Source organism: Glossina fuscipes, unplaced genomic scaffold, assembly GCF_014805625.2.
Source record: "Glossina fuscipes isolate IAEA_lab_2018 unplaced genomic scaffold, Yale_Gfus_2 1, whole genome shotgun sequence".
Classification (NCBI taxonomy): domain Eukaryota; kingdom Metazoa; phylum Arthropoda; class Insecta; order Diptera; family Glossinidae; genus Glossina; species Glossina fuscipes.
In genome coordinates, this window is record NW_023998415.1 from 6,202,592 (window position 1) to 6,226,742 (window position 24,151).

The 24,151-nt window shown below is 37.1% G+C and overlaps 2 protein-coding genes across 7 annotated transcripts in view; both read right to left on the reverse strand.

Moving 5' to 3' along the window:
* Nucleotides 1-2,899: 2,899 nt before the first annotated feature.
* LOC119632203 lies at nt 2,900-5,798 on the reverse strand (the record flags this gene model as incomplete). The annotated part of the gene is made up of 1 exon (XM_038025008.1): nt 2,900-5,798. A coding segment is annotated over one exon (570 nt), but the record flags the coding sequence as incomplete, so codon positions are not given.
* The window catches only part of LOC119645018 (protein disabled), a 30,212-nt gene continuing 11,841 nt past the window's right edge, over nt 5,781-24,151 (reverse strand). For 2 of the 6 annotated variants that reach the window (XM_038044788.1, XM_038044786.1), the window contains exons 2-8: nt 22,110-22,421; nt 13,862-14,544; nt 13,260-13,439; nt 12,665-13,199; nt 8,042-11,237; nt 7,891-7,976; nt 5,781-7,828 (exon numbers count right to left, since the gene is read on the reverse strand). In XM_038044788.1, the coding sequence (XP_037900716.1) occupies nt 5,799-7,828; nt 7,891-7,976; nt 8,042-11,237; nt 12,665-13,199; nt 13,260-13,439; nt 13,862-14,544; nt 22,110-22,260 (6,861 nt within the window). In that variant the 5' untranslated portion in view covers nt 22,261-22,421 and the 3' untranslated portion in view covers nt 5,781-5,798. Of the gene's footprint in view, nt 7,829-7,890; nt 7,977-8,041; nt 11,238-12,664; nt 13,200-13,259; nt 13,440-13,861; nt 14,545-22,109; nt 22,571-24,151 lie in introns of those variants that run through there. The other 4 variants (XM_038044789.1, XM_038044790.1, XM_038044787.1 and 1 more) reach the window with 3 other exon arrangements.

Genomic DNA, 24,151 nt, shown 5'->3' on the forward strand with positions numbered 1-24,151 from the left:
GACCTGCCTCCTGCTTGTGCCGTGGTAGATGCTACAGGACAGGTTCTTCTCAATCACATATTTCACGAAAGTACTTCACCGTTCACAACCGAAGCCAGAGCTATCCTTCACGCTGCGAACCTTGCCCATAAAAGCAAACTCAAAACCGTCTTTGTTACCGACAGTTTGTCTGTATTACAAGCTATTCGGAACACTTCGACTTCGAGATGGAGCACCATTAACAAATTAAGAAATATAATTACTATACCCGACAGAAAAATTAAAATGTTATGGGTACCAAGTCACATCGGTTTATTGGGAAATGAGCAGACTGATCGAGCGGCAAAGTACGCTGCTTCTGCTCCTCTAATTATGGATGATGTCATGGAAAAGTTGGATCTTCAAAGATACATTGGAAGAAAAGTTAAAGTGAAAATTGCAGAAGGAAATTTACTATACCATCATCAACACTACTCTTCTATTAACCCTCAATTAATTCCATCTTTATATCCAACAAACGTTGAGAAAACCAAGATCCAAACATTTTCGAGAATTCGCTTTGGTCGTACTATTGCAACTCACCAATGGATCTTGAAGAAGTCTTCCTCCCCAATCTGCAGTTGTGGACAAACTCTAACTATAAAGCACATTCTCTGCGACTGCCTTAAGTTTTCCTTAGCTAGAAGTATTGCATTTGGAGCGACTAACCCCTTGGACATTCTAAAATCAGCTTCAGAACCGAATATAAATTCAATATATTACTTTATTAATACTACTAAGCTCATTATCTAATGTTCATTTATTTATATTAGAGCCGATAGCCTGTGCTGCTAGTGCTCAATGTCTTTTTTTTTTTAGTCTAAGAATTTATTTCATTAGTCTAAAATTATAATAATAATAATAATAATTATATTTATATCTACATCGGTTTTGTTTTATTCACATATATATTGTATATATTTATGTTTATAGAAAAGAATCATTATATAAACTATGTAAATGTGAGCGTCTGTCTGTCTGTCTCTCCTCCCCTCTCTATCCCTCTCTCTGTATAGATATATATAGATATATACATATATGTGTGTGTGTGTCTGCGAGTATGATGAGACTCATCACCAAACATAAATACTGCCGCAGGCCTAGAAAATAAGTAAGTGCGTAAGTGTAGAGATCTGGCTATTTCCAATTTCTTATACATATTACTTTTCTTCAATATATTTACTTCGCCAATAAAGTTTTATATTCCTTTCATTCAGTGAACGGTGTTTGTTTTAACGCAAGACCAGCGATACTATCAATGCAAACTAACGTCCTTGCAAGCTTGAAGCATTTTATTGAAACGATAAACTATTGTTTTGTTTTTTTTTTATTTTATCAATGGGAGAAAATATAAAGGGAATAATTATTTTATTATTAGTTCCACAATTTATTTAGTGAAGAAAGTCCAAGATGAAATGGACTAGAATCTACATGACAATTACTTAAGATAACCTGTACGTTATGGCTGCGGGACGATATACACAGCGATTAGTGATTGTCATTGCAATGACAATATAAATATACGCCGAGTTTTTACAACCGATAAAGTAGTCCGCAGAAGCGGTCTTAGCATTCTTTCAACAAACTAAATAAGTAAAGGTATAGACAAATTACAATAATATGCGAAATCTCAATTCTAACACTTTGGATACTTAGAGAACTTACTTAAGAATTTCTAGAACGTAACTTAAAACACTCTATCTGACATCTGCGATTAGAATTGAGGAAAAATGTTCCGATTCGGATGAAAGTGTTCAATACCGACAAAATGACAATCAAGCAACATCGACGAGCTATACTTTTGTACGCTGGAAAGCATAACGCATTTGCCAAAAATACATCATTTTTTATATCATCTAAATCATATTTTATTCGCATGAGTAGCCGAGTAGGTAAGAAACGCGACCATAAAGTCAGCGTTCGCAGATTCAATTCTCAGTACGGTAGAGTTTGGTCTTTGGTCATAGCTGTAGTGAGTGCCCAGTCGGTAAAGGCATAAAACATATCGATTCGGCCCACATCCACTAGGCTACGGTCACCACCTCCCTCTTCCTTTCTCTTTCCTCACTTTTGTCTGGGCGTCACCCGAGTGATTGGTCATGTTAAAGGAAAAAAGAACACAGAGTACAAGAAACTATTCAATCATTTATTGCGGAATAGACTCATTTAACATGAATGTTTGCGAAATGAAAAACAACGCTATGCGATTGGCATATAATGGCATATATAATATACTCAAGTTATAGATTATATTGGTCTTTAGATGCTTCACTTCGACTTGCTATTACTGCTGAAACAATATATATATCTCTGAACTGTTTTGAAAAAATAAAGAGATACCTCCACTATAAACGCAATGAAATATCAACAGGTTGTGGTGATATTTTTAAAGAAGTATATTCACTATTGGATATGCTATCGGAAACCTTTGCAAGTGGCTCGAAAACCATAAACAATTTGTAGATAGTCTATTCACGTCACTACCGTTAATGAAACCTCTGAAGACCAAGTGTATTTCGTCGTGGATAGTATAAGAAAAAATACAGTATCTCAGGACGCTAGGAAGCTTGGATAAGAATCTACTGCGATTTTTGTTCAAACGACCCCTAGCTATCATGTGGCTGATGTTTAGTGCCTTCCCTATTTCTAATAGCTTACATGTCGGTCTTGCTCCACCAGTTGCAAAATTTCATCGACTTTTTCGACTAGGGCGGGATGCATCCGTGAGATCGAAATTTCTGGGACGGAATCGAGCAAACCATTCTTGAGTTCTTTGTTCACTCAAAGCATTCTCACTGCACGCTTCAAAAGTTTTTCGACGTTTTACATTTTTTTATAACAAATGACCATCAGATAACGTATATCTTCAGATATTTCACCTATTTTCAAATCAATAAATCTTTTTAAACGAGCAAAGAATTATAAAACTATCTTCACAAGAAATGTAAGCTGAAATGTGAACTTTTGAGCACATGTTTGTTTGAGACAACCAGATGAGTATTTCCCGATATATAGGCATTAACACTATGCCGCGAAAAAAACCGCAAAAACTTTTTATATGAGCTTCCTTATTAAGGTAGAATCCAAAAAATAGGCCGAGATGGTCGAAATTTGCTACAGTTAATTTTTTGTCTTAAATTGCTATTTAATTGCAACGCTTCATGACGAAAATTGTATCTTTTTGCCGTGCGAACTTCAGTTTTCGCTATATGAGAGGAGGTTCAAAAATTGCTCTAGCCGGTGCAAAGTTTGCATACCAATTTAGAATAGCGAAATACTATTACCTAGCGGCTTTTGACGAGAAATTTTAAAATTTGCAATTTTTTTCCATACAACGAATTTTCAGAATAAGGCGTTATATGGGGGAGTGGTCGAAAAAATGCACCGATCAGAACCATTTTCAATAGTGTTCGTCCTAATCACGATCTATTGCGCTCTGTCCGACTATCCGTCTGATGTCTATCCATTACAATTTGTGTTCAAGTCTCAACAGCAAAATAAAACGGAAAACGCTACTGTGACGCTACGTGATACAACCCAAATCAAGACTGAAATTAAAACTCTTAAGCTAGTCACAATGGTCGGAAACAAAGTAGTCGTAATTAAGAGATTTTGATCTCACACGTTTCAGGTTAATGTGAGAAAAATCTCTGCTCGTTTTGCAATAAATTCTTTCTATCTTTGGTGAATTCTTATCCGAAGTTGAATTAGTCGACTGAACGAAATCACAATAGTAAACCAACCAACCGTAGAAAGAAATGATCATTTTTCAATTTTTATTTTTAGGCTGGATCTTTAACGCAAGTAGACATCGCGTTCGCCGTCAATTGATTTTCCCGGTTGAAAAAGCTTGAATATAAAAATTACAGACTCCAGACAAGTCCGTCATACTGCATGTAATGAACAAAGGTAGAGGAAAAATTAAGATTAAGTAAGAGTCAACTTTTTCGTATATAATCGTGTTAATGAATTAGCGCTGAGGATAGATACAATGCGATATGAAATATATTCTGGAAATTGCTTTTTGATTAGGGGAAGAATTTCGTACACAAGATAAAAGCTCCTGGAGAAAACCAATTGTATAACAAAGATTATTATCACCCAATGTTTCAAAGCCCGACACGCTATTTGAGGAGAATATTTATCACAGATAAGATTCTAAAACCAATGTAGTTATTTCACAGTCGTCGGTCTATCTGACTTAAGAGCAGCAACCAAAGTTATCTTGCACATTGCATCAGGGCATTTCAAGGGCATGTATACATTTGCGTACACAGCCAAAAGAAAAAGCCCTGTAGTAGTTAGTCAAGGCATACCCGGAAGAGCGCGAGCAAGCATTACAAAACCAGAACTTGAATGCCTAACGCTGAAAATGGGGACTACATTTGTCCTAATAACCCGAATTGACACAACGACAAAATCATGCCAGACAACTTCAACCAACAAAGTTGGAACAAATTTGCAAGACAGCGATCAACGTGATTTTATACATTATTTCGTAAGAACATAACTAGCATACGGGAGAGCGGCTAAATGACCCCTAAGAGACTGGCACGTTTACAGCATTTCATCGACCGAAGCAGCTAAGACCGAGCATTCCTGCAAGGCACACATATCGGAAAGACCATTAAAATCCATCGATTAGTGCAGGCACATGAAGTCGAATCTGTTAAGTGCCATGAAACGAAGAGATCATGTCTGCGAAATCTTAAACAAAGTATAGAACTACGTGTGGGGGAGAAATCACAAAAGTATGAGTGTACACTCAACAGAGATTGATACCTGAAGATTCTTAACAAAAGCAGATCGACTGAAAAGCTAGTTTTAAATCAAACAATATTTTCAAATAAAAAATTTTCGAGAATTAAAGGATTTAAATTTATGGTATAACGTATAAAAATTTGCGTCTTCTACATTTGCCTTTGTAAAAGTCTGGACGTAAGTATTTCAAATACAACCAATTTGGAATTTCACCCCACATCGCCGAGCAAAGTCAAGCGCATTAAATTATCGATGAATCAAAAACTTTATCGTAATAAAGGAAAATCTTAATCATCCATCAAGATAAATATGATAATAAAATTAAGAAAGGACCTAAATATTGCAAGTCTTCCTCCCTGCAATCAACTCTCACCTTCTCCTCGTTAACTTCCACTTACTCTAATTGCAGCTTCTAACAATTATTATATACATCTTAATTTAAAGACCTGCTAAAGTACGTCATATTTAAAGCGATAGGTTATAAAATTTTTTAACATAAAGTTTAAAGCAAATAACTTACGCCGATATTGTTTCTGAGTATTACGCAAAATATTGGAATTTTTCAACGAGCTATTTAAGAAATTATAATACTTTTGGTGTTGCTGTTGATCCTGTTGTGGTTGTGATAGCTGAGGACGTTCATGATGGTGAGAATGGACTTGATGATAGAGATTACTGCACTGCATCGCTGAAAGTCCGAGTAAACGATGTTGTTTATTGTTATGTGTGCATGAGGACCACGATGACGTAACAGAAGAGGCGGCCGAAGAAATGGATGCTGGGGACGATTGACAATCATGTTCGCATTTTTTTACAACGCACTCTTGCGGTTGCTGTCTGTAATACTGCCTCGTATCCTCAATGTAGCTGCAATCGTTTTGGCTAACACTTGTCAAAACATCAATTTCTACATAATGATCTTCGTTGTCGCATTCCTGTTCATTGCTTTTAGTCTGAACAGCCTGAATACAATCAACTTCAGCAAATGAGAAAAAATCATGATTACTTGTTTGATCAAATCACATATGTTCATCGAATTTAGCGAAGTTACTGTTGTCATCTTCCCAGAGATGTTGATGGGAGTGAGTATGACTAAAATGATTGCTTCCGTCAGAAGAATTTTTGTGAGTATCCACTTTGTCTACAATCGTGTTATTACTTGTAGCGGTAGTTGTTACAACAATGTCTGCGCTTGTTGATGGTGATTTAAAGAACTCATCGTCTTCGAAGGGATCCTCAGACTTCCTTGCAAATATATTTATAGATTCCGATTTTTTTATTAATTCTTGCTGACGCTGTTGCAGTATACTATTGCGCATTTGTTGCTTTTTATTATTCACAGCGTTGGTTGTTTTTTGTAAGGCTTCCCGCCATTGATCATCATTTTCAAATGCATCAAACGTTGCTCTGGAGAAATCATCTTCAAATGCCGCAGAATCGTCAAATTGCGAAACCTTGACATTATCATCAAAACGCAATTTTTGAGCCGCACTTTGACTACTGCTACCACCACCCCCACCACCTGTTGATGATTGTGGCGATGGAATGCCTCTGCTTTCCAGATCATATAGATGAGAGCTGCTTAGTTGAGGAGTCAAGTGTTTTTCTCTTTCTAGACCAGCAGAAAAATCATTTGAGAAACGAAACGAGGCTTTAGTAGCCGGCGTATTAGTGGCGCTGACACTAGTTACTGGTGTAGAGTTACAACTTGAGGCAGTGCCAGCCGGAGCCGGAGGAGGCGATGACTGATTGAAGTCAGATTCGAAGCCAACATCGAAACTGAATTTCGTACTAGTATTTGGCGTAGCTGTAGGTAGAGTGCTGCTAGTGTTTGATTTAGGTGTAGGGGTTTGTTCATATTCAACGTCCTCAAAACCGTAGTCTTGATGAGCACGTTCAGGAGGTGGCAGTCGTTGCCTCGCATATATCTTAGCACTCTTGCGATAGCCAGAAAGAGACGATCCAGATAGGGATCCGGCAATCACTTTTGCTTTGCTGCCATGATGCCGCCTTTGCTCACTTTCCATCATGCGCTGATTCATCTCATGACGACGGCGGTTCAGACGGTCGAATTTGTCTTCATCTGTAGGCATTTCGTCGTCATCATCTTCCATGCCTTCTTCTTCCTCCTCCTCATCAACATAGTCTTCGACATCGTCGTCGATATCATCACCGCAAGTAATATAATCATAACTACCTGGACGTGTGCCACTAGTACTCGTATTGTCACGATAACGTCCTCCAGTAACTGTGCATTGGGCTGCTTTATTGCGTGGCCGTTGTTTTTTACGATAGTAATAAGCAATCATCACGCTGCCTGGACCTCCTGCTGCTGGAGTAATTATATGACTACGTGATGGACGTTGATCCCTATCAGAGTCTTGTTCATAATCAATGTCGCCTGAAATTCTGGAACCTTTCACCGTTTTTCGAAGTGACCGCGTTTTTTCGCTAGACATGTAGCGGTGATCTCGATACTCATCACGAACTTCAAAACTACCATATGAATCAGGCGTTGGACCACCACCACCGGCACTACTACCAAAACTTCGCCTTCGTCTTCGCGGAGCTGTAGAGCTTTCAAAAGATTCTATACTTTCCCGGTCAAATGATTTTCGATCACGGTCGTACAAATACATATCAACAGGGCGTTGGCTTTTAAATCCACCTCCCATCGATGGTGGTGTATGGCGACCCTCGTCAAATATGTTTTCATAGTCGGGTCGCCGAGGCATTTTCAATTTCTCAAAACTATCTGCGTTGCTATCTCGATATGGAAGCACATCTCCAAAATCGTCGAAATCAGAGTTAGAGTTTCGAGCGTGCTCATTGCGATAAAATTTATTACGCTTTTCATAGCCTATATTCGATCGACGATCATGGCTTGCTGTAGACATTAAAGGTGGAGGAGGCAAAGGTATACCTCGTTTATCGTAAATGGATAAGCCATACAAGTTTCTTTCATAGGCTCGGCCTCTAGCCTGTTCGATATCCTGAGAAGACCAAGTGTGATGTGGAAGGGTTCCATGGTGGTACCATGCAGGAGAATCTTCAAGAATACAATAATCTTAAAAATATACCAATTTCTTATTTAATAAAATATACACTTACCTAATTCAAAGTTGTCACGGCTACGGGACAAGGTTGTTTTGAATTTTCTTTGATCTCTGCGGTTGCCAGAAAATTCTTCCTCATAACTGGTAATAGCAAAAAAGAAATCGACTTTATAACTTACAAAGCTTTTTTAATACTCAAAACTTACTCATAGTCTTCATCACAAGAATTCATACGCTTGATATAACGTGTATGGTAGGCATGACGGTCGGTGTTAAGAATACTTCCTCCAACCGAAGCAGGCGGCCTTTTGCTTTGAAGATATTCTTGAGACACAGGCCCTTGCTCGTCATCCCAACTAAGGTCTCGTGATGATGAAGAAGTATGCTGCCTTTCCTTTTTATGCCAACGCCTACTTCCTCCGGGTGTTGCAGCACTATGATGACCCGATGACACATTACCGCCACTACGTTTATGCCAAGCTTCATCTCGAGGATCTGACGAGCAAGGAGATTCACCTGCCGTATCGTTCTGAGAGGTATTCGATGCCGGAGCAGGTGGCGGCGGCAAATGAAGAAAATTAGTCGATTTAGCTAAAGATTTTACCGCAGGTCTTGAACGTCTGTCTATACTTGGCTGGTCTTGAGGTGTATCAAAAGTGGCCCAAGAATCGACGGAGACTTTTGCTAATGTATCAGCCTCTATCTCCTTAGTAGCGGTATCAATAAGTTGGGACACGGCAGTTAATTGTGTCGGCAATGGAGAAATTTGTTTAGACTGAAGAGATTTGTTTGCCGACGTTCCACTGGATGCCTGGATTGGTAAAGGTGACCGATGCATTTGAATCGGTGAAGTACTCACATCGTTAAAGTGTTGCGGTGTCATAGTCGTAGTTGCCGTGGTTGCTGTTGTATTTTCCGCGGGAATTGCGGGTAAACTTTGTGTTGTTGAATTTGCTGGCGAATTACGCTCTCGCGAATCTAAAGACAAATTGGAAATTGCTCTATGCATTAATGCATCGATTTCCAAATCATCTTTAGACCCAGAAAGGCTAGAAGTAGCAACGCTTGCTACAGTTAGTAATTTATTTTCAGTGCATGGTTCGGTCTGACTTTGCGTTATGCTAATCTTGGGATTTTCTTCCGTTTTTCCAGCTTTTTCGTCAACCTGCTCCATTTGCTGAGTCGAATTGGGCAATTGCTCATACTTTCCAGTAGGTAAAATTTCCTTGCCATCTTTTTCATGGCTGTCAGCGCTGCTGGCGCAGCCCACATCTTCTTCGCCCTCCTCATTAATCTCCGTTCTGGTTCTAGAACCGCGTTCCGCTTCTTCCTCGTCATCTTCATCATCCACCGTTAACGCTGACGAAGACGGTTCGACTAGTAAACCGCGGCTGTCCACTAAACCCATCCTTTGTTGTTGAGCACATGATTCTAGTACAGCACCACCATCCATAAGCTGTCTTAAATCGTGATCTTCATTATTAAAATCATCATCGTCGTCGTTAAAACCAGTAGAACTTGGAGCTGGGGATTTAGATTCTACACATAGAGATTCACCCGGCCTTTGTAACGGCTTTTCGAAAAGATTCTCCACTAAAATAATGTCTCTCAAAGCTGCATAACGATCCTTAGCTTGAGCCACTACTTCCGTAATCTTCGTATCGATTTTTGCAGGTACGGGATTAACATCCACCAGTTCTCCACTTAAAATATCTTGACGTATAATGGAGGATTCCGATCCTCCCGAAGGAAATTGCATTTGAAACTGAACGTGATTTAGATTATCAGCGTCAACATCACTGGATTGATCACCACTTAGCACCAGATCGCCAATTAAGTTTGTGTCCTGTTTTTGCTGCTGCAATTCCTGATCAATAATTTCCCGAAAGACAGCATAACGATCAGCAGGTGGAACCGCGGGTGTCTGACAAATTTCCTCTATTGCTGATTCCATGTTCATCTTATCGAACTGAGCAAAATTTGCTTCAAACGAAGCGTGGTTCGTCTGCAGAACTAAATTCTCGCCAAATGTATCATCAAATTTAGCCACAAATGTAGCTTCCTGGTCGAAATTAATTTTAAATATGGAAGGAGTTTGCTCAACCGACGTTTCGATTGTGGGTATATGATCAAGTTTTGATTCGTGTAGTGTTTTAGGCTTAGACTTTTCTAAAAATTCAGACAAGTATGAAGTTAATTCCACCAAGGTCATTGTGCTTAATTTGCTGATTGGAACATTTAATTTAGCCGATAATTCGTCGATGCTCAACGTTAACAACTGACTCAACGTGATGTCGGGTACAATCGTTTGCTGTATTGTTGCGGCGGTAACCGGTTGTTGTTGCTGTTTTTGCTGCTGCTGTTGTTGCTGTTGTTGTTGCAAAATTTCGTTTTTATTCTCATATATATCTTGAGCTTTCGTCTGATGTAATGAGTATTGCCGTTGCGTACGAGCTCGGGAAGAAACTTGCGTAGGTGGCGGGAGTAAAGGAGGTACATCAAGATTGGAATTGCCTTGTGATCCACTAGGATTAACATGAGTTCCTAACGGTGTTAAGTAGTCATCTTCACTGTGCCCAGGTTTTCGGGGCCTTCCTGGTCCAGGATAGTTGCCTTCTGAGCGGCCAACTTTACGTGATGGTAAGGGTATAGGCGGTACTTCAACTATTATTGATGCTGAACTGCGAGTTCCGGTTACCAGCTTGGATCCACTTCCATTGGCATTTATAAATTCATATCCATTGTTTAAAGATGTTTGAGACAACGGTGTGCGCGGTTTTATAATGATGTCATTAAACTGCTTTTTGGGCGGCAAAGGTGGTGGCTCTGCATACGAAGACGAATCCGGTCGGGGAGGAGGTTCTGGCGCAGCTTCGTTTTCACTCAATGAATCACTTTCTTGCAAACGACGCATATTTATAGAATTAGAATCCCGCTTTGAGAATCTCGAAGACTGCCCGAACAAATGAGGTATTTTTTTGTTCGATATACTCGATAACACATCAACAGTTTGTTGTTTAAACACTGAAGAAGTCGCATTTGCGGACGACAATGGTGGCACTATTGCTGACGCATTTGGGCGAGACCGTATAGTGCTAGTAACCGTCATTGCTTGAATTCCACTCTCTGGTGGTAAATTAACTTGTAAGTGACCGCTGAAAACATCAGAAGATGACTGTTCGCCTCCTTCTATACAAGCCGCCGAGGAAGCAAAACTTTTTTTTAAACTTTCTTCTCCGACTTCTTCGGAAGTATTAAACTCAAATTCAAATGGATCCAACTTTGAAAATATTTCACCACCTTCCTCAAAAGGATCGCTTTTCTTACGAGTAGGTGAAAAAGGGTCTGTATCACGCGGCAGCATTACTTGATCGGCAGTATTACTACTGCCGTTTACGGGCTCTAAAGGATAACGAGCAAAACGTAAGGCATTAGTTTGAGTTAACGGTGTGTTAGAAAAAGTTGATGAGAATTTAACTAGCGGTTGAGAATTTGCTATACTTGCACCAGCTGAATTGTTTTCTGTTTGTGTTAATAAGCCACTGGGGACGGTGTTAGTAAATCTATTCGCAGAAGTGTTAGTTAAACTAGTTGAGGTTACAGTAGGACAAGTGCAAATTAATGTGCTGTTAGACACACAAGATGATAATGCGGTGCTTACACAATTTGAAGCAATAGCTGTGCTGGTTATTGAAGCTTGAGTCATACCATTAGTACCGTTAATACCTGATGACGATGGTAGGAAATTGTTAGTAGTAGTTGCTGTTGTAGTGATTGCAGTAACACAATTAGAGGAGGACATTAAATTTGATTGAGTTGATTTCAAGTCTAGATCGCTGAACTTTAATTTACTCTCGGAGTGCATATCTGTGAAGAGTTTCTCTTCAGTTTTCAAGGCCGTTATTGTTATGGTGGTGGATGTTGATGTTATATTGGTGGTAGAATTAATTTCAATGCCATTGACTGAACCCGTTAAATCTTTAAGAACTTTTTTGGGTGGATTTTTAAGCTCTTGAAAAAAGTATTTCTTATCAACATAAGGCCGTGTTCGGCCAGTACCTAAAGGATCCAAATCTGTAAAGGCGTCTAATCCATTTGAAAGAACAGCAAAGAAAATAAATCAATTAAACTAACCAGTAGTTACGGACACAGCTTACACAACGCAAAAAATAGTGGAATGTATGTAAAAACGAAGAAAACAAGCATATAAATAAATATCAAGAGACAGATTACTTTCGGCTTTGGCCGAATGCTTTCATACCAACCACCTACTATGTTATATGCAAGAACAAATACTTTATAAAGTAGGTACGGACATGGATAACCTTAGATTGTCAAAAGGGAATTTATGTACACATGCAAATGTACTTTATATGGAACGGTATTTTTATTATGTTTCCGTAATTCAATACTTAACATAATTGAGAAGACTTAAGCCCACAACGTTATTTGTTCTTCTGATATCAGTAGCCGATGGGTTTCTTTTGAAATAATGCAACAGTGTGGCATATTGTCAACACCGAGGTAGGCAAGTTGTTATTTGTTGGTATGCGTTTGCTCAAGTATTCGTACAGAATATGGATAATTTAAAAACGGTCCTCGATTTTAAAAAAATCTTGCGTACACTTAGCATTGCCAACTGATCAAAGATACACATTATGAACTTCCTATGTTGTGTTCTTTTCTATTGTAAAACTCAGAAGGACAAAATCATTAGACTTTCCGGTGGTAGGTGTAAGGAAATTATTTGTAAAATTTTGATTAAAAACTAAAAAATACTCTACGGCCTAATTTTAAATTTTATTTTAAATAAAAGTAATGAAACTCACCAGATTTAATTTGAGTTGAGGAAATAGTTTGATTGGCTTCGCAGAGTCCGCTGGTGGTTTGAAAAAGATCTGTTAGACTAGAACTATTGGTCACATTATTAGTTTCTGTAAGCGTTGCTGCCGTATTCACGGTTGTCATATTTGGTGTCAATTCGGTTACTACATCAGTTGAGGTCGGAGCCGAACCTATAGCTGCATATAACTGCTGAGTTGGGGTGGTCAAAGAAGTTTCAGAAGCAGCCAAAGGTGCCATTACATTACCAGTCCATGTTGTTATACCCATTAGGCCAGGTAGAGTTGTTTTTGACGTATCAAAAACATCATTCTGAGTATCCAGTTCCCGCAGCCAACAATCCTCGTCATCCAAAGAAGGCAAGTTTTGAGCATTCAGAGTAGGAGACGAACGTGGCTGCCCTTGAGCAGGGGTGGTTGTACTGTTGGAAGCAGCAGACGTTGTAACGCCCATATCAATTGCTTTATTATTGGCTTTACTACGTGAACGACCTGGTTCTGGTGGCGGCAATAAGCTGTAGGTCTATAGAATAGAGAGAGTACGGTTTAAATTTTTATTATGTTTTAGGAAAACATGATATACCGTGAACGAATCCCCAAAAGGATCATCATTAACCGAAACACTATTGTTTTTTATCCCGCTGCCGGCTATTGCTGGTGGAGTATCATTTGGTGTTATTCGTTCCATTTGGGTAATGCCACGTTGTAGAGAACTTAGCTCCTGCTCTAAATCAACCAAGTCAGCAACAGATTCCGGTGATAGCTACAAAAATATTATTTTATTAATTAAAAATCTGAGGCGTGTTCGAATTTGGCGGTTGTTTAATATTCATAATAAGAAACCTACAGACAACCTAATATAAATATAAGCAATGACAACCTTAAGTAACGTGCCATATCCGTGAATATAGACTATTTCATACATCGTCAAAAAATTTGAAATATGTTAGTTTACATTGTATATTTTCTTAATCAAAATCATTCAATCAATCCAACGTGCATCACGTTCAAAATTTTACGAGAATGTATGTAATGTTTGTTTTTTGCAACAAAAGATATTTTGACAAATTAGCTGTACTTGTTATAATTAAAATTGTAATAATTAAAATTTAGAAGAGAAGTACAGCACCGAAATCGTTCCTGTGTGATGGTAAAACGAAATATCTTTTCTGTCGTACTACCTACCTCTTTTGCCGCTCCTTTATTGTCAATATTAACATTCAAACGATTTAGTGTGGCTGTATTTGTAGTAACACCTCCCAAACTACTGCCCAATACACCTCCAGATGAAATATTGGTCAGGCCCGCTGATAAATCATTTTGTCCACTATTAACTCCAGCTGCGCCACTTGCGGTGGCGGTCACACTTCTCAAGGAAGACAAAGATGATAATTGCTGCTGATGGTCATGATGTAAAGTCTTAGATTGTATTTGTTGACGGGCTAATTCTATCTCTTTTTTCTTCAATTCAAATACAACTTGAAAGAGATCACGCATGGCTAAAACTACTTGACTAGCTGCTTTATCCGTTTTAATGCCAAAGAAACGATGACCACTATCCGGTGAACCGAATATGTAGCCAAATGCCCGAGTGTCGGTCATGTCCTGGGCAATAAATGAAATTTTATGAACTGGGTGATGATATAGTGAATCACCCGTCTTTTCATCACGTAAACGTAACCCATCTATGGTTACATGTATAGTGATACGTTGCTTATGTTCCCCGGCTGCACGTATAGCCATTTTGAGATCTTGTAAAGCCTCCTGGCACATTCGATCACCACGAGCCTCTCCCACTTCCAAAATTCCAATAAGCTTTGCTTTAAATTGTACGCCATCGCCAAAAAAACGCCCCGGATCATTACGATCTAAAAAGAAATATTTTGAATATGGCTAAGAAAAATTGTGTTCAATAGCTTCACTAAACAACAATTTATGGCCTCATTTAGGTGTCTCATTTTAGTATGCAGAAGGGCATTACAGCTATAATAAAACAGTCAAAGGATACAACATATTGTTAGCTAAACTGAAGTGAAAACATTCTGTTCTGCATTATAAACGTTAACGTATCTGCGAGATCCCTAAACTTACTTTAATTTCACAGCCGTCTTAGTTACGCTAAATGAGCTAATTTTTTTCATAATTTATTCCTAAACATTGCTTATCACATTATTTTCTTTCATTGGTTGATTTATTTTGATAATATCTCTTTTTTCGTTTTTTATGTGCGCCCTCCCTACTTTTGAGCATTGTATTTACTTTTGATCTGAGATTTTTGTGAAAACGTCTGGCATTTATTCATTTGTTCATTAGAACCTCAAGAAATAAAGCTATGTAATTACTTGTTTCCTTAACAAAATTTTATTGTCATATGGAAATGTACACAAATTTGACAACGTTGTAAAATTCCGTACAATGTGAATGCCTTGTATCTATCATATAAGTTGGTATACAACGTTGTAAAACTCCGTATAACGTCGCATAAACGAACATAAAAATAAAGTTTTCCTATTACACACGTTAGCAAGATCGTATATGAATATACGATTAATAAAGATTTGAATAATCCAATGTTCTAAACAGATATAAGCATATTTTGCATTTCATTACTTCAACAAAATTATTTGATGTATGAAAAATTAATCAGTTCAGTTTACATCAAAAAGCCGAAACGCTTGTTTATCCTGTTGACGTAAATGATGTCTACAGACGACCAATGCGTGTTACGAAATTGAGAGGCACACTTTTTCCCAAAATACTTGACAAAAACAACCTTCCAATGAAATTTTTGTCATCTATAGTCTCAACGAAACCTTAACTAAGGTATATAAGTTTTCTAATCGCTTTCGAAAATTTTGGTATGAGTACTACTCTGACAGCAACGGCTACGGTATCTTCGTCGAAAGTAAGAGAACTCTAACTTGCTTATGAAATGTTGATCCTGTTGATAGACGTACCATATTCCTGGAAAGTCCTACGTGAGTCTTGGAGCTTGAAAACTGGGTCTGTAAATCAAAATAGAGGATACCCGGCCTGGGTCGCATTTATGATCAGTGCACACTTTAATTTAAGTAAAAATGAATTATTGGACCAATATAATACAATATTTTTTACTGGTTATATTGCCAATAGGTGGAAACTTGCAGCAGTTGTTCTAATTTGAAAGTCTTAAAATGTGTTCATTCCATCCAACTGTCGACCAATCTCTGCTACTTTGTTTCTCAAAGTTATTGGAAATACTATGGCATCTAGATCATCTTGCTGTCTTAAATTCAAGATCTTAGCAAAAATTAGAAAACGTTAAATAGTTTTAAGCGGGGTACAAGCTGTCTGCACATCTGCAAGCTCATCTGCTCATCAATTAGCAATGAAAGCAATTTCTGAACGATATCATGTCACAATTATTTCAATGGACTTCGAAAAAGCATTTAACAGGTTGAGTGTTTATGTGAATTTAAGCCTCATGGTAGTCGTAGAAACTTGGGCCTAAATTCTTCAGTTACATCAAGTCATTCATGTTGCACAGGCGATTTAAAATTAGAGCTAACAATCATCTCTCTAAATATATCATCCTAATGAGTGGTATTCCACGAGCATCTCTTTTTCGGATTTTTCTTCGACGAAATCCTTAAAACTCTTCGCCATATCCCGAAAATTGAACATTTTATCTACGCTAATTATGTAACTAAAGAGAAAGGTAACACGAAAGCAATCAACATCCACGAATTTACTGTGGACAGGCTTCTCATGCGCGAAAATCTCAATACGAAGGGAATGCAGAAAATTGACTGATGTACATTAATAGTTTACCAATACAAAATGTGCACACGTTTAACATTCGCGTATTCTCGTCCTTCAACGAATACCGTTGGGAATCACACTCTCTTCAGTTGAGAAGTTCCATTTTAACTGGAGTGAACTTCATGAAGTACAATGCTTGGAAAAGCCAGGCATATGTTAACACTATTGCTTACATTAGCAAAATGTTGGTTTTACACAAAATTGACTATGGTCTGATAATTTATGCAATGTAACACAGTGAAGCCAAAGCTGCCCTTCAAACTATAAACCTTGCTTCCAGGAACAAAGTCACAACTGTTATTCGCACTGATAGCCTGTCTATGTTAAAATCACTCCGGAATCCCTTTACTCCCAGTTAGTGCACCATTAACATTGCAACAAGCGGTGGTAACATCAATACGATTTGGGTACCTAGCCCATATCGGTTTATTGCGAAATGGGCATGTTGACAAAGCGGCGATATCTTATTCTTCTGACCGATATCATGGAAAAGTTGGGCATTCAAAGATACTTTGGCAAGAAAATTAAAGAGAAAATTGTGAAAGTATATCGACAATACTACTTCTTTTTTGTTCTGTATTCCTTTATTATATCCAACTAATATTGACATAATCAAGATCAAGGGGTTTGTGAGAATTCGTCTTGGCCATACAATCGCAACAAACCGATTGATTGTTAAGAAATTTTTTTCTTGAATCTGCAATTATCGACAATACACTACCATCTTACTGTCTACAAATTTCCTTTATTAACAGAATCGCATACGGGGTAATTAATAGTAAGTAAAACCACTATAGTTTATATAAAATCTTTTCTTAATAAGCCGTGGCGAAAGTAATCGCGAAAGTTGTCTGATTCCAACCATTCTCAATAGGGTTCGTTATTGGGCCAAAACATGTCAGCGTGCCAAGTTTCATTAAAATATCTCAAAATTTGCGACCCAAGTTGAATACAAGAAAATAATACAGACAGTTAGACAAGCTGAATTCGAGTCAGCAAATGATTCTGAATAGATCAATATAGTAAAAGGTGTGTGCGTATTAGTTACGTGTTCGACTGCTTTACTTGAAATCCGGTATCTTGCAATAAGTGCACAATTGGAGCCCGTGGGCTCTCGATAGTAACGTAAGAGACCTCTACGTGAAGTTACCACCACTATTAACAAAAGACGCAACAACTTGGAAAGTGAAATATTTCTATAATATAGATAGGTTGCAGTTTTAAAATACAAATAATTGCCGCTTGTTGTGCAACTCTTATTATCCTAAGTTTTATCTGCCAGTTCACTCTATTTCGTAGGGTTTGCCTAATGGGTCCTAATGGGCGATCCACTGCTGCTTGAAGTTATGACTTTCAAAGAACTAACCCGCAGCTGCTAAACAGTAGGCTTGTGAATATTATTGTTGTAACGTGGCGTCCTCCTACCTTGAAAGAAGATATAGTTGCATTAGTCTCTACAAAACCAACATGTCATAAATAGTCAGGTCTACCCTGATTCAACAGAGGATTAAGGGTCCTGAAGAACAAAAAGATTAGATCCTATAATATATTCATAAAAAGTTGCTCGTCTAATGATTATTCTATATATGCTACGATGCAGCATAGACTTAATTATTTTAATAACGTGTGTAACATGCTGTCTTCTAAGGATGAAATCCTCACTTTCATTCAATCCTAACTAACTATTTTTCCAATTTTGCAAACTCAAAACACTATTCCAGTCATCATATAGAGATCGAGACTATTTTGAAGGACAAGAAATGTCGGAAATTTTTACAGAATACTTCCAGCTTAGCTCTTACACTGAGAGCAATGACCAGAAGATAGTTTATCCGTATAGCTCGAAAAACTGTTATTTCCAAAGATGAAGTTCAACAAAGCATAGAATCATTCAAAAGAGCTGTTCTGCAAGCCCGGACGGAATCCCATCTTGTATACTTATAGCATGTGCTGATGAAACTGATGTGTTTCCAGCGTGTTGGAAAAGTATTTTTCTCATCCCTGTTTATAAAGTAGACGACGGGAACAAGGCAGAGAACTACAAACGTATTGCAAAATTGAAGGTGTTGTCAAAATTGTTCGGGAAAATTGCTATTCCGCATATAACACAAGCCATGAAATCGTGTGTCTCTTCGGTTCAACATTTATATCAGGAAGGCAGATGTACAGTTAATAATCTCATGGAGTTCACCAATCACATTGGAAAGACTTTCTCTTCAGGTGGCCAAGTGGACATTATATATATAGAATTTAGTAAGGCTTTTGATCAAATAAATTACAAGTTATTGATTTTTCAGCTGCATGCCTTAGATTTCTCCTTGTACGTAGTAAAGTGGACTAGCTCATACCCCTTTAAGAGATCTTATAGTGTGCTGTTTAACTCGAGTCTACTGAATTAAAGGTAATGTCAGAGTTCCTCGGGGAATTGACCTTGGACCTATTCCATCTGTGCTTTTTATAAATGATCTCTCATACGTGATCAAATTATCAAAAATGTTACTGCAGATGACATGCAACTGTATAAGGCTGTTCATATGGGAGTACGTCTAGAAGTCTGCAAATTGATTTAAATAATTTAGTTACTTGATGTTCGGTTAACGACTTAACTTAAGTCGGACAGTATATTAAAAAACAATAATTTAAAAATTCATATAAGTTGGAGGGCACAGATGCGACTTATGATTTAGGTGCGCTAGGATTCGTTAAGCGCTGGGCTCGTGAATTCAATGACGCATATACTGCGAAGAGACTGTATATGACGTCAGTTAGACGAATGTTGGAGTATGCTGCGGCGGAATAGCCTTCGCTTTAGCGCTGTTATGTGAGTGGAATCGAATCGATGCAAAAACAATTCTTGCTCTTTGTATTAAGGAATTTGCCATAAGATCCTTTTGTAACCCTTCCATCATATGAAGATAGATTACTACTCATATCATTACCCACACTGAAGAAACATCGATTAATGTTCTTGTTCGACCGTCTAGAAATTATCAGCTGTTAAAGGTTAGCCAATATGAAAGCAATTATGAATTACTTATCCCACTTAGGCTTCTTAGCCATAATTTAAATAAGGTTCATAACCTAATTAATATATCTGATTCTATACTTGATATAAGCGCTCGGACATTGCCAATGTCATATCTTCATGATAATGATCAATAAATGCGTGAGTGATCTACAACATTGGCTCAAGTTTTGTGGTGTTGGATGTTGCATTATTGTTGTTTGTTTAATTGTTAATAGCCTAATTCAGCTGATAGGTAAGTCGTTGAATTGAAAAAATGGGAAATAAATGAATAATATGGGGTGGGCGCGGCTGATTTTTGGCAAAATAAATATTTTTGTCATAGAGGCATGTGGGTGTTGTAGGCGTGTTCTTTGAAAAGTTTGGTTCACTTCTAAATTCTTTTGCAAATTTGTAGGCGATATCTTCATCATCGGTACACAGTAGAGCCAACGGGCAGATGGACAAACGAAGCGACCAACATACTTATTCGCAACTATCCAAGAATTTGTATAATTTACGGGGCTTCTGAAGCTAGTTTCTGCACATTATAAAGGTATTGAAAAAATAATTAAATTTTGACTCACTACAATATTGGATGGGGATGGTCGATTTTTTACAGGTACTACAGCATAGTCCGTAGCATATGCGTTTAAATTTTTATGTATTCATCTGCTATAGTTTATAAAAAATGGACAAAAAACCAATTTTTTGTTACTTTCGAAAAATTGAGGTGCTCCCAGTTCACGTGATAGTGTAGGTGTGTCCTTCGACCGATTTGCTTCATTTTCGATAACTTTATTTTTGGGAACCAGAAGAGTGCATATAACAGACATTATACGGACAGACGGTTGGACGGACGGACGTACTTATTGAAATCGATTTAGAATTTGATGCTAATCAAGAATATATATACTTTGTGTTCTCGGCAGGTTCCTTCTGGACGTTGGTAACGTTTTGACGAACGGACGGACGGACGTACATAGTGAAATCGATTTAGAATTTGATGCTAATCAAGAATATATATACTTTGTGTTCTCGGCAGGTTCCTTCTGGGCGTTGGAAACGTTTTCACAAAATTAATACACCGCTCATTCTTCGGTGGTCGGTATAAAAATGAGAATTACAAATTATAAACTGAATATGACGAACTGAAAACGATATCATTTTTTTATCCACACATTTTTAAGACTGAGTGTCAACGTCTTCTATTGTATAAGGTCATCCATTTTTTTGGTTTTGAAAGTAAACGTAAAGAAAACACATTTCTGATTGGGATTTATACCAAAGTGTTTTTCAATATGTTGTTTGGACCTTCGTACTATTTGTAGAACACAACACATGCATAGTTGTATAGCATACGAAACTGTTGTTAAAACTTATTACGAAGAGAGTGAACCCACTGTATTTTTTTACACACTGCAGACGTGTTCCAGTAAATTGTCTACGTCGATCTGTCAAGAATACTTTCAAATTTTACAGTTGTGAGATTTCCAAAGCGAACTGCAGATTGTTAAATCAATTTTGAATTTTATACTAAACAAGAATGTATCGCTTATGGATTTTGAGATGTTTACATGTGTCGATGTTACAAGTGGCATTAAAAATTTGGCATATGTCTATAACGTGTAGAAGTAAGAACTCCATATTCATTTAACTGTATCGTCAAAAGATATGACAATAAATCTCCGATCTAACCTGCCTTCTTTTAGGGCCCTTACAATGCCGCATAATAAACGCCATTGATCCTTTGTCCCTTCTCAAGACAGCCGATGAATATCATACTATGCACATACTAAAAGGCGAACTGCTTTCGCCGGTCGCTATCCGCTCGGCTAATTGCCGAACTGAGTCTTCAGTGTAATGATGATTCCAAGTTTTATTCATTCTCACATATCGCATGAAAAAATCTTTTTTATTTCATCTGAACGGCTCCAGTAGGTAGTTGTTGCGGCACCCGCTTTGAACAGACCTTTCTCATGGATAAATGTCAAACAACTTCACGTTGGGATCTTCCAAGACAATTTTGCGTACTTTTTTTATGTGGTTTGGAACAACTGCCCGATTCGAATAACCAAAGCGTTCAGCATCATCGATATATATATGACTTTGTTTCAAATTAGTAAACCACCCATCAATTTAACTTCTGGATAGTCATGCATCTTTTAAGCCAATGCTGATTTTTTCCCATCAACAAGTAACGTTCTACTAATAAATGAAATTCAGAGTTGGGGAGTTGCAAAGAATGTAGGTTTCGAAAGTAACAAAAGAAGGCCTCTAGTAGTAGCATTTAATGTAAAAGTTGGTACTATTCAGAAATCGTACGAGTCTGTCAGCAGTCTTTCAATACATGTATGTCAGACCGGAGACTTATCGAGTGATATATATACACTTTATAAATAAGCACGAATATTTTTTCACATATGCAGAATATGTATAACAAATATAAATGCTATATTTGCCTTTGTATTTTAAAGATTTACTGCGGTGACGAAAAAATTAGAGAATATTATAATTATGAAAATTAATGATAAATAAGTTCAATTGACTTTAAAAATATTATCTAATTATCAATTTGAAGTTTTGCAGTTTAGTAAAAAGTTTATAATTAAACAAATCAAAACGTACACTTTTGATAATGATCTCCATTAACTGTAGCAGGTCCAGCGGCACTGCTGACTGTTTCTCCTCCAATGGCATAGGCGCTTTTTCCATGATTACCATTGAAAGTATTGGCAATTGATGCAGACGATAGTTTTGAAACCAGCGACTTAACCATTACATGCGTTATATTATATTGTTTGAAATGAGTTTATTTGCAATAACTGACGTATGCAACGATAATTGTTCCAAAATCATTTAAATATAACAAGCACTGCACTTACTACCTCTCACTAAATCATTTTCAATAACGTAAACAAAACGTACGCGCTTACGCCACTAAAATTTACATGCGGAATATATTTATTTATAAGCAGATATTTATGAATTTTTTTTTCTTTTTGTTTTAGTGCAACAACAAATGTAACACAACACAAGGTCTTACCAATATCCATAGATGCATACATATATAGCACATTTTTAGGGTCCTATATAAAACATTAAAGAGAGCCTAACATTCTACCTATGTAGTATACGCAATCTGTGTCTCCCATCAGCATCTATTTCTTACGAACTACATAACTAAGATAATTTCGCAGCTTAGATTTTGTCTATTACAACTCTAATCTATTCAAAATACTAAAATATTCATTTCATAGAGATGAAACATAGAGATGTTACAAATTATTATTTTATACAAATATGATTTTAATTTTTTTTTTTTTTTTTCAATGACACAAATGCTGCAAACTAAATAGCGTCAGATTATTTGACACAATTTCCACCACTTGTATTACTTTTAATAATTTGAAAACGTTAAAGATTTTTTTCGACGAATTCTTAAACGTGTGTTTAGACTTCGTATTAAATAAAAAAATGAAAAAAAAAAAAAAAACAAATAAATAAATAAATAGATAAAGCAATAAAAAGAGACATAATTTGTTTGTAATTATTTTCGTTATTATTTGGAAAAAACATTAAAATATTTATATCGCTAAACACAACGAGTTACATTATGCGTTATGCGTGACGCATGCACTGTGAAAATAGTTAAACTGTAGAACATAAAGTTCGCATTGGTGCAAATTTTTGGCCAAATTTTAAGTTTTCTACATGCATCGCTTTTGACAAGCAAAATGGCGATGTATTTTTGAAAACAGAACAACATCATAAGGTTGCAGGCATTAAAATGGTTATTTGCATTCTCATTATTGCTGGGACTAGAAAATTAAATAAAATTGAAATAGTTCTTTGCGATTTTATTATTTGATAACCAGTAGAAGGATGAAAAAATTGAACTAAATTAAAATGAATTAGGTAAACGGAAACGATGGAAGAACAGTTAATAAACGCAGCGTACTAGAGACAAGATATATATTGCAAACGCTCGCCAGGCTTTTAGAATGAAGTGACAAGCGGAAAAGCGTTGGACGTTATATCCCAGAAAGTGGCCACGTCCAGTAAGTATGATGCAAAAAATTTGCAAATTATTGAATTGAACAGTGCGAAGAGAGGTGGAGAGATAGAAGTCGCTGAAAGACCGCTTTACTAAGCACTGCTTATTTGCTCTTAATAACACGAAATGCAATTCTACGGCGCAACGCAGGTTTTAGATCTCAAAGCATTGAGTAAATGGTACCGGCGAATTTTCGCTAAGTGGCACAGCTGGTTCTATTAGGGGATGCGAAAAGACGACAAATTTTTGGGAGTACTCACGACATTATGGAAAAAGAAATTGAATGAAAAGAAAAAGGTAATGACGACCAATTCGAAAGTGTTTGTGTGCGCATGTGCCTGTGAGTAATACAAATTGCTGCATATATCTAAATGAAGAGTGTACTCCTTTGTTTCGCTTTATAAATGAAATCTTTTTTTTTATTTATATTTTTAAACAAGCTTGTCCTATATAATATTGTAGTTATTTTTATGATTGTTTTACAAAAAAATTTTTGAAATATCGCGCAGCTAAAGTTATTTTGGTAGCATTATTTGCCGATAACCTCCTTTCATTCCGCAGTCGTGCTATGTTCTATCTTCACAATCGCTATTCACTTCAGAATTTTTAATCA